The sequence below is a fragment of the Myotis davidii genome, unplaced genomic scaffold (assembly GCF_000327345.1).
Source record: "Myotis davidii unplaced genomic scaffold, ASM32734v1 scaffold967, whole genome shotgun sequence".
Lineage (NCBI taxonomy): Eukaryota > Metazoa > Chordata > Mammalia > Chiroptera > Vespertilionidae > Myotis > Myotis davidii.
In genome coordinates, this window is record NW_006383014.1 from 982,265 (window position 1) to 993,654 (window position 11,390).

At 43.0% G+C, this 11,390-nt stretch overlaps 1 protein-coding gene across 1 annotated transcript in view; it reads left to right on the top strand.

The window, feature by feature from the left end:
* PAPSS1 (3'-phosphoadenosine 5'-phosphosulfate synthase 1) overlaps positions 1-11,390 on the top strand; it is a 110,036-nt gene that overhangs the window by 54,931 nt on the left and 43,715 nt on the right. The window contains exon 11 of the mRNA XM_015558086.1: positions 6,455-6,723. Coding sequence (XP_015413572.1) covers positions 6,455-6,723 — 269 coding nt within the window. The remainder of the gene's footprint in view (positions 1-6,454; positions 6,724-11,390) is intronic.

Consider the following 11,390-nt stretch of genomic DNA (forward strand, 5'->3'; position numbering starts at 1 on the left):
AGTTCATCAGACAGCAGTGAGCCCTGCTGCTCTGAGAGGTCCTACCAGATGTCAGAGACAGGTGATTACACCAAAGTGGCCAAGCAGAATTTAAAATGCCATGCATATCTGATGAGAACTGTGTGAAAATGCATGGGTAAGGAGAACAACTAGGAAAGTGGTTTTCTGTCGTTGCTCTTTTTTTTTTTTTTTTTTTTTAATGTCAGAAGCAGTGGAGAGGCCAGGAGCATTTAAAACTGGAACGTGTCCTTTGGATTTGGCAGGAGCTTCATACCACGTGACGGAGCAGGAAGGAATTGGTTGAATGTATGAGTCCAGTCCTGTTCTTTTCTTCCATCCTTTCTTCCTTTACGCAGTCACCAGACTGATCCTCTGAAAACAAAAATCTAATGATGCCTGTTGCTGTTGAAGGAAGTGTATTATTCTTCTGCACATGGGTTTATTTTCTGGTTGGTGAATGTCAGCTGCTCCTCCTCTGACCAGATTGTACGCTCCTGGGGGCAGGGCCACTTTCACTGCTGCTCAGGACAGCGTCTCTAAGGTGGCATTTTCATCTTGCCAAAGATTATCTCCCCCTGCCCTGCTTGCTGTCGCAGGGTGTGGAGGCTGGATTCGGGAGGGGGGCCAGGCTGTGCACACGCCTTGTGAAGAGGTGGTGAAGGGGTGCTGTTGCATCGGTAGTGAGGGAAGGAGAGCTACTGATGAGATCCAGGGCACACGTGCTTCATCACCTGTGGAGGGTGAGGGCGAGGAAGGGATAAGGGATCTAAGTCTCTGAGGTGAGTGAGGGGGCTGTGCTCCCAGAGGGTGAGGAGGGGACCAGCGATGCACAACAGGCTGGGAGGAATCCAACCCGGGTATACATGGGGCACTAAGAGGTAGTGGCGAGATGTTCTGGGCTGTAGGGGCGGGTTCTGGTCAGCAGATGCAGATTTTCTAGTCGCTAACACAGATCCTTGCTCAGGGGCCTCAGGCTGCTGGGAGCAGGATGGGGAGAGGGCGGGGGACAGGGCATTGCCTGTCTTCGCCGTTGTTACAGTGCGATCCCGTTCACCAGTGTGTAGGTTGTGCTCTGCCAGAGGAGCCTGTCCGGGAACTGGGGGAGGAATAGATTGAGTGGGTGGAGAGAGTGGAAGAGTTGGTGGAAGCCTTACTTTATGTGGAATTGGGGGAACATGTTCCGCAGCAATAGTCATCTTCTCATTTTGCTGTCTCTTCACTCTACCCACTTACTCTCTGCCCTGCCCATCAGTCCTGCACAGTGCCATTGGACTAGTTTTCTGTAAGACACTACTGGGTAACTCACAACCCCTTTTGGTCACATGGTGTCCTTCCTGACCTGGCGTTTGCTATTCTACACGATCATCTGTGTCAGCTTTTATATCCATCTGTGACAGGATGGATGACCCTGTGTTCCTCACACACATCAATCTCTGCTTTTCTGCGTCCACAGTTTGGCTCACATCAGCTGGCTGGGTTGGAATACTGATTGTACTTCTATCAGCCACATTTCATTTAGCAAAGTATAGTCTGCAGGCCAAGTCTGGCCCACTGCTGTTTTTTTAAGTAAAGTTTTATTGGAAAACTGTCGCATTCATTTGTTTATGCGTTGTCTGTGGCTTTTTTTGCACCACTATAGCAGGCTGAATAGTTGCTGCAGAAACCCCATAGCCTGCAAAGCCTAAAATATTCACTCTGGCTCTTTAAGGAAAAAGTTTGCTTTTATTCATGGTCTCAGCAGCTTTGCAGTGTACTTTCTGTAAGTCAAGATTATGGAATACCTGGTCCTTTTCCAGGAACAGGGGTGCAGAGGGCTAGAGAGAAATGGAAATCGTAAGTGTTAACATTACATTTCAGTCATCTTGTAGATCATCACCTATTTTCAAACATGGTGTTAGGTAAAGCAGTCTGCAACTAAGCCATAAGGAATTCTAAGTGAGAAGGCAAATTTTTATACTGATTATGGTGTGACAATCAGGGAAATCACTTTTTTAGAAAATGGGAATTAAAATGTGAGACATAATGAAAGTTGTATTAGTGGCCCCAGGTTCATATGGCCCATTATTCTTTTATTTTTGATGAAAAATTGATGAAAGAAAATTTAATAGTATGCATACTGGGTTATGTTCGTTGGGACAGAACCCTGGGAGTGTAGCTCCTAGTGGATCAGATGCTCTGATTACAGTGTTCATTCACGGAAGTTTTTTAGAGGAGAAACCAAAAGGTAGGGATGAAAATACAGCCTGGAACTACAGACGGTTAAAGCCATTTGTGTAATTCATTGAGAAATAGTGACGAGGAATTGAAAAGACCTGAAATTTAAGAAAGGCCTGGTTCTGTTGGCAAGGAAAAAATGGACAGACAGATCAAATGTGGTCATTGGATTTCTGAGTGCAACTGATAGTAAGGAAAGAATTCTACCTGGAAGAAATTTTGGCAGCAAAATCCTTTATATGTTTCTAATGTGAACTTTTAATATGTCATCCATCTTAACTTTATCTGTTAAATGTCCAGTGCGGAGCTAGATTAATTCTTTTTGGAAAGAAAGCCTAGGTAGATAAATTATTAGAATCTGTGAAATATGTGTATGTGAGACAGAATTTATTTTTTATGTTTCTTTTTGCACATCCTGTCACATAAATAACCCTGCTAAATGGCAATTTTACACAATCAGATTTGACCTGATTGAAGTCTAGGAATGTAGTCATACACCTGAGATGCATTAACCAAGGGTCATGTTCAAAGATAGACTCCTGTTCGTGATTAAAAAGGACACAGGCTGCGTATCCAGCACTGAGCTAACACTCCCTCACCTCGGAAACACTCGCTGGGAATAGAGTTCGTGCATCATATTGGGTGGCTCACAGTTTTGATTCGTTCTGTTACAGATGAGTTTAACCTTTTTTGAAGTTAGCTTTTATCACTTAAGATTGTGTTTGCCAGGTTTTTTTCTGCCGTAAAGCTAGCAAATTATTTTATACTTACTAACAAGTATTTTGGGGGAGTGATTTTAGACCAGCCGTGGGCAAACTACTACCCGTGGGCCGGATCCGGCCCGTTTGAAATGAATAAAACTAAAAAAAAAAAAAGACCGTACCCTTTTATGTAATGATGTTTACTTTGAATTTATATTAGTTCACACAAACACTCCATCCATGCTTTTGTTCCGGCCCTCCGGTCCAGTTTAAGAACCCATTGTGGCCCTTGAGTCAAAAAGTTTGCCCACCCCTGTTTTAGACCATAAATATTCTCTTGTCATCAAACTTTTACCTGCTAGTTTTAGCACAATACAAATACTGTCAGATGGTGAATTTCTAATCCCTTCATTCCTTTTACATTTATTAATTGACTTTCTACCATAAAGTAGAATTTCCACTTCTCCCCCATTGGTTATTCATTTATTTTATTCTTAGGAACTCACAGATTCCTGTTTTACTCAGTTGGGTACGATCCATTACTATTACTTACTTTGATGTTTAGCTTGTTCTGGGTTTGCCAGACTGGTTGCTTTGTCCTTTTGACGTGTCCCTGTCATTCTTTGAGCACTTTCTTCATGACACAAAGGATATTTCAGCTCATGTTGAGCAGCAGGCCTTCGAATATATACAGTAGGGCCTTGACTTACGAGTTTAATTTGATCCGTGATGGAGCTCATAACTCAAATTACTCGTATGTCAAATCTTAAAGTGAACGAGTGAGACACGTGATGCTGGGCTGATGTTGTGGTGTTCACTGTGACGTTCGCTGCGCCAACTAGTGGTGGGGTATCTGAAGCTGGCTCGTAACCCGAATTTTAGCTCGCAACTCAAAGCAAAAAATTGGCCAAGAGATGGCTTGTATCTCGAAAAACTCGTTAGTCAGGACACTCGTAAGTCAAGGCCCCACTGTATATAGATAGATGACACTGAAGTTATTCAAAGTGTTCCCTCAGGAGTTCGACTGGGAGTTTGATTGCTTGCTATGATGTGCACTGACCACTAGGTGGTGGCATGGAATGAAGGAAGGTCCTGGCCAGCAGCTGGCAGCCAGGGAAGGGAGGCCCCTATGGGCCCTGATCACTGGCCAGGCCTAGGGACCCTACCTGTGCATGAATTTAGTGCACTGAGCCTCTAGTTTCATTATAATGATGAGCTGTCCTAGGAACTTAACTCTCCTTAAAATCAGTTAGCCTGTGTAAAATCAGTTTCATGATATGTCATTGGATGATGTTGAGGACTTACTGTACTTTCCTTGCCTTAGCCCCAGAATCAGTCATTTTGCCCAGGAGCCCTGATTTGTTTAAGTGGGCAATGGTAATAACCATTCTAAAGAGAATGCAAAATTTTGGCTTCAGTTTTGCTCATTGTCAGGTCACTGCAGAGTTGTTGCTTGTAGGACCTTTTAGTTGACAGAACTAAGAAATATACATTTGCACATATACACATAAACTCATATACATTTATATCTGTCCTGTATCTGCCTATTTAAATAGCTGAAAACCGTGAAGTCACCCTACTTTCCTTTATGACCCAATTCCACATAGTCTGTTCTAGCCTTTCTCCTTTCTGTGTTTATACCTTCCTTTTCCTATGGTATGAAACTTGGCTCCCATTATCCTCAACGTATTTACTTATTTGCCATACCTCCCTGTGTGTAAGGAGTGCCCCAATCAAATGGGCTGTCTTGTAGGCCCCAGCCTGTTGGCCTGAACCATGCAGGTGTCTCCTTGGTCCTGGTGCTGCAGGCTCGTGCTGGGCCAGAGTCTCCTTTCCTCCCCATGGGACCGCCCCACCTCTCCCCCACCCCAAACGTTCCCATCAGTGCAGCAACTCACAGCAACCTGGAGTAGGATTCATTAGTGCTTAGTAAGTGTCTCTGTTGTGACTCAAGGCAGTTTATAAAGAATGGGCAGCATAAAGTGAAGGGAGGAGAGGAAGAGAACTGAGCTGAGTAAGTGATGAGATTTAGGCCAGAATCAGTATGGGAGGTTGTCCAGGCAGTAGTCACCCAAATGGAGGAATATTCATATTCATATTAATGTCAGGAGAATGTCATCCTTCATCTCTCCTTTTTTGAAGAACTGGAGTACAGTAGGGTCCCAAAGTAAAATTGCTTCTTAGTCTTGAGAGAGGGAGTTCCAGAAGTCTACCTGGTGGTCAAAGGAATGTTTTGGAATCTTTTTATATTATAAAGAAAACAAAAATGGAAGTGAATTCAGAAGGATAGAAAAACTTTCAGGTCTCCACCCCTCCTCCTATCTCCTAAAAACAGAATAGTTTTAAATGCTCATATATTTGTGTCAAGACTTTCTTGTTCTTTGTACTTTATGGAGTATCAGTTATTTCTTGGGTGAAAACCAGCCTTGTTCTTGTATAAAAGGTAACTTCAGGAACTTCAAAGCATAATGCTGTAAATCTTAGAACATCAGAGGTTGTGCCCAAAAAACCCTAGTTAAATAGGTGCCACAGTTTCCCTCCTGGGATTTTGTCATGGGATAGAAATGGGTTAGAATTGGGAACAGATTGGAGAAGACGTTGACGTTGTACTGTTTAGCTTAAAATTATCAGGGGAGGGGAGGACGTGCCTCTCTCTGAGTCAGGCTTGGATGAACACGGCGCTGTGCCAGGTGTTGTGAAGGCACTATAATGCAGAGCTCCTCTAACGGGGTTATCACTCTCTTCTGTGAGATTGGTCTGTGACCCCAAAGAACCATGTCTTCTAAGAAAGGTCTCCTAATAGGAAGCCCCATGTAGGGATAAAAGCCAGGGTTCTAAGCCCAAGATACAGAGCTAATCAGTCTAATGAATCTGGTAGTTCCTATTGTTTGGGTAATAGCAATGCCCCTTGTAAGGGATATTGGTGTTGCTCAGCTGTAATCCAAAATCCCAACCTGGCATCACAAAGCCAGATAGGGTTCCAGTCAAGCAAAGTAATAAATATAAATGTATGTATTTGGAAAGCAAGTTAATTTTTTGAATTATAAATGTCTCCACCTTACTGTATTCTTTTAATAAAGAAGTATCTTAGGTCCCATGGAGCAGCGGTTGCCAACTGGTGGTGGGCCATGAGGTCCGAAAGGTTGGCGACCGCTGCTGTGGAGGGATTGGCCTGGTGAGTCATTAAGGCAAAGACCAAAAATTTATATCCATGTGAGCAGCTGAACCAGGATGTCAGGACCCAGGAATATGATCGTTGTTCTCAAGTTTCCCATGAATGCAGAAAGTAATTGTTATAAACCCATTACTGTTATGATACGTCCTCAAACATGTAAGATTTGTAAAGTAAACATACAGTAGAAGTGCAGGTCATGTTGGCGTGGTCAGAGCAATGCATGTTTTTTTTTTTTTCTTTACCAGTTTTTGATTCTGAGAATGCATGTTTGCTTACTCCTAAGCATCAAGCTTCAAGAATTGTTTATTTTGCAGGTCATCTGTTAGAAACATGCTCCTCTTAACTCTGCAAATGCTCTTTTCAGATGCTGTCTTTGCATTTCAATTACGCAACCCAGTGCACAACGGACATGCTCTGTTAATGCAGGACACCCATAAACAACTTCTAGAGAGGGGCTACCGGCGCCCTGTTCTTCTCCTACACCCTCTGGGTGGCTGGACCAAGGATGACGATGTTCCTTTGATGTGGCGAATGAAGCAGCATGCTGCCGTGCTGGAGGAAGGCGTCCTGAATCCCGAAACAACGGTGGTGGCCATCTTCCCGTCCCCCATGATGTATGCTGGACCAACCGAGGTAGACTGCTTTTCAGATTTTCATGCAGCAGTGTGCAAACCTCTCTCATGAATACAGCCAGTGTCGGCCAAAGACCCGTCTGATCTGTGTGTCTGTTGCAAACACTGAGTGTACCCGGAGTGCTCTCCTGCTCTGTCAGGGATGTTCTCTAGGGGTGGAGAAGGGCGGGCAGGGGAGGGGCATGCTCCTCTTGCTCTTGTTGCAGTTCTTGGTCCCAGTTGTGGAACAAGTTATCTGCAGATGGAGAGCTTGGTGAGCTCGGAAAGATGTGACACAGGCACCTCTTGTAACTAACTGCTGGCCACGTTACAGACACAGCTCAGATAGCACCTATCTCATCCCTTTGACTGAGTCCTGAGTCACTCTTCCCAGGAAACAGATTTGCTCTGATTTTTTCTTCTGAATTTTGGAAGGGCCCAAAGGTATTGCAGTAGGAAGAATGTCTTAAAAACATTCAGGGGACATTCTTCATCCGTTCTTTTGTGAAGGACTGGAGCATAAGACAGTCAGGATATAAAGTTGGTTCTTGATTTGGGTGGGAGAGGGTTCTAGCATTCCACTACGGGGTGAGAAGGGATAGTTTGAGATATTTTTATATCTCTATATAAGGAGGACTTAAATAGATTTTTGCTTGAAGGCAGAGTAGGCTTTCAAAAAATATTTGTTGAATGAATGAATGACCTAAATAACAGTGGGAATTCCTAGCCAGCTTCTTGTTGAGTGTTCAAGCTAAGAGTGGAAGGCACGTTATTATGGCATTATTTTCATCTCTTGGTCAAATTTATCTGGGAGACAAGCCCTTTTGAGTAAATAATTTAGTTGTATATACTCCTGTGATGTCTTCTTCTAAAAAAAGAAAAATAAAAGAAAGAAAAAAAAGCTTAAAAGAAAATCCAAGAATGTTTAGCGATTTTATGGGCTCAAGCCCCAAAAAATTTTATTAGAGCTTAGTTGTGGGGTTGTATGCTCTGTTACCTCTTTCCAAGAAAAACAGGCAAACAAAAAACAACTGTCACAGTACACTGAAAGATTAGCTCTTCTCTTGGATCCAGCCAAAGTAATGCAGGTAAAACTCTCACGTTCTTCCCTCTTTGTTGTTATAAAATGCTCATGAATATTGGGTAGTGGTAGACCTTTGCGTTTCCTAGAGATCACTCATGACCTTTAGTTTTTACATCTCAAAGAAGAACTAAAATTGTTTTGGAAATAAAGTAACAATTTTGTAACAATAGTTCCCCAATCTCTCCTTTAGTCCTATCTCCATCATCACCATCATTGTCACCATCATCGTCATCATCTAAAGGGAATCATTTGGTCTGAAGTACTCCAAAATTATAGGATGAATGGTTTTCAATGACCCAAGTGAGGTTAGCATCAGATATATGATAAATAACCTCGGTAAGAGCCAGATAGGAGAGTGAAGGAATTTATCTTCCCTAATTCAGGGCATATTTTTCCTCTTTGTGTTTCTTATTCTCTAAAAGGAGAAGAGAGAGGACATTTTATTAACTAAATGAACTAAAAACTGCTTTTTAGAAAGTGGGAGTGGAGGATAGGTAAATAATAAATGCAGCCAACTGTAAGGAATCCTTTCTTGAGGGTCAAGCATGCTGTTTTATCTACATGAGGAAGATTTTCATGTCTTCTGATTTCAGAGCAGGGTATGTTTCTACAGGAAGACTCCAAGGTGGAGATACCTACAGGTACCTTTGGGTGCTTGCATTTTGGCTCACCTGAGAGTCTTCCTCCTTGCAAGGCAAAACTGCCTAGTGGGCAAGCTGGTTGCAGGAGGCCTCAGATTTGACTCCCAGTGTTGCCTGTGAGAACATGGTCTGGAAAAAGCAGAAGACTGTTGTCCAGGAGGCTAGGCATGGATGTGGACCTTGTTTGCCACCAGCTGGTTTTCGATCTTGGGTTAGCCATCTCTGGGCTGTGATGAGTTCCCAGTAAATGGTTATTTAAAGGATGCACAGAGGAGGGACTAAATGTTCTTTAAGGTTCTGCCCCATTCTGATCATTTTCTAGTTTTTGTTTTTTCTTTTAGTTTCATATTGAAGTATAATTATAGTACATCAGAAAAGTCACATTTACAATACAATGAATTTCCCCCATTTGGTCACATTCATACAACCAACACCTATATTTTTTAAAAAGACTACTACAACACCCCAGAAGTTCTTCTTCCTTCCCCCTCCTCTACATTACCTGCCCTTCCTCAGTAGTCGTCACTATCCCCACCCCTCACATCGTGGATCCAGTTTGCTCGGTTGTAGTTTGGATACTCTGGGAAACAGACTCTGAGAGCGAGATTAGGGTTCAGGACATTTATTAGGGAGAGTACTTAGGGTCAGTGATTATGGAAGGGAAGGGAAAGAAAGAGAGCAGGGTTGGGCAGTGGGAAAAGCTGATATGTGATTCAGTCTTAGTGGAAGCCTAGTTGATCCCACGTGGAGTTCTGGAAAGGCCTTCAGAGATGTTCCAAGTTGCATAAGAAATAGGTGGTTATATCCCTTGTTCACCAGTGATTGGCTGCTCGGGAAGGGGCGGGCCTTTGGGCTGCTGCTCTGTGAGAGGCAGCTGCTAAAGAGGGTGGACAGCTGCCTGGTGTGTGCTGGCAGAGCTCCTAGCAGCTGGGGATGATCTTTCCTTCCGGAGGGGGGCGTGGGCGGTGCATCCCAGCATCCAGTCCCGCCTGTTCTGACACCTTTTATAGCTAGAATTCTATATTCTCTCTGGTGTCTGGCTTCTTTCACTTTACATTTTGTTTGTGAACTTGCCTTATCGTTGTGTGTAGTTGGAGGTTAGTCATTCTCAGAACTGCGGAGTGTTCCCTGTGATAGGCTTTTGGTCAGTTTCCAATTTTTTGCTGTTAAAAGTAGTGCCGGTATGAAAGCTTTAGTGCACATTTCTGTGGCAAACCTGGGAGTAGCATTGCTGGGTTGTGGGTTTATATTTGTTCGGCTTCAGTGCATGCTGTCAGTCAGTTTTCGAGTGGGTGGCACTATTTTATACTTCCATCTGCAGTGTATTTCTTTATCTGTACTTTCTCACTTTAGCCATTTCTGTCCTTTAGCCTAGCCCGTGGTCGGCAAACCGCATCTCGGGAGCCACATGCGGCTCTTTGGCCCCTTAGTGTGGCTCTTCCACAAAATACCACGTGGGAGAGCGCAGTACAGTGCATTTGAAACTTCCTGGCCCATGAGCAGAAGTCGTTATTTTGTGAAAGAGCCGGTATTTTGTGGAAGAGCCACACTCAAGGGGCCAAAGAGCCACATGTGGCTCGCGAGACGCAGTTTGCTGACCACTGGCCTAGAGTATTTGGCTAAGCACTTTGTAATACTTTTACTATTTCTAAAGCAATTGCGAAAATGTTTCCATTGAACCTGAAGAGGAATTGGAGCATGGTAAATGAGTTGTTCAATACAGTGATTGAGAAATAGAGGATAATAAGTTCACTTTTATTGCACTCTTATTGTATTTGTCAGGCATATTTCAGGTGTTTTACATGTGTTAGCTAACTTAATCCTTAAAACAACACTGAGGGAAGGTACTATTACTGTTCTCAATTTAAAGGTGAGGAAACTGAGACTCAAAAGTAGTTCAAGGTCACAAAATAGTCTATAGACCGTCTGGCCACAGAGCCATGTATTTAACTTCCACAGCATGTTTTTTTTTAATCTTACTACTAGAGACCAAGTGCATCAAATTCGTGCACTCGGGGGGAGGGTCCATCAGCCCGGACTGCACCCTCTTGCAGTCTGGGAGCCCTCAGAGGATGTCCAACTGATGGCTTAGGCCTTCTCCCTGCAGTTGGACATCCTTAGTGCTGCCATGGAGGCAGGAGAGGCTCCCGCCACCGTAGTTGCATTCGCCAGCTGTGAGCTGAGTGGCGCTCCCTCTGTGGGAGCGCACTGACCACCAGGGGGCAGCTCCTGCCTTGAGTGTCTGCTCCCTGGTGGTCAGTGCACATCATAGCGACCAGTTGTTCTGCTGTTCGGTTGATTTGCCTATTACCCTTTTATTACATAGGATATAATAGTAATGCATTTTAAAAATACGTGGTCATATATTCTTTTAAAACAGTCTGGAAATACATTCTTAAAATCTCCTATAGATGTTCCAAAATAGTGACTTAGGGTGGCCCTATTGACATTCATTAGAGGGGGAATCTCTGGTATAGTGGCTTTCACTTATTTTTTGATTATTATAGCCTAGAGCTGTGGGTTATGATATTCTTTATATAATCTGTACAGGCATACCTCAGAGATAATTATGAAACTATTGCAATTTAATATCACAATAGAGAGTCACATGAATATTTTTGCCTTCCACTACACAGAAAAGTTATGTTTGTACTATACTGTAGTTTATTAAATGTACAATAGCACTATGTCTAAAAAAAACCTCCAGTGTACATAACTAAATTAAAAAATACTTTATTGCTAAAAATGCTAACCATTATCTGATTTTGTTGGAAAATGGTGCTGATAGACTTGCTCAACAGAGGGTTACCATAGACCTTCAATTCATGAAACACACACACACAACAACAACAACAACAACAACAACCCATAATATCTGCAGAGCATAAAGTGCAATAAAACGAAGTGTGCCTGCATTCTTGCTTTTTGTACTCTTATGAGATCTACTTCAGTTACATATTCCGA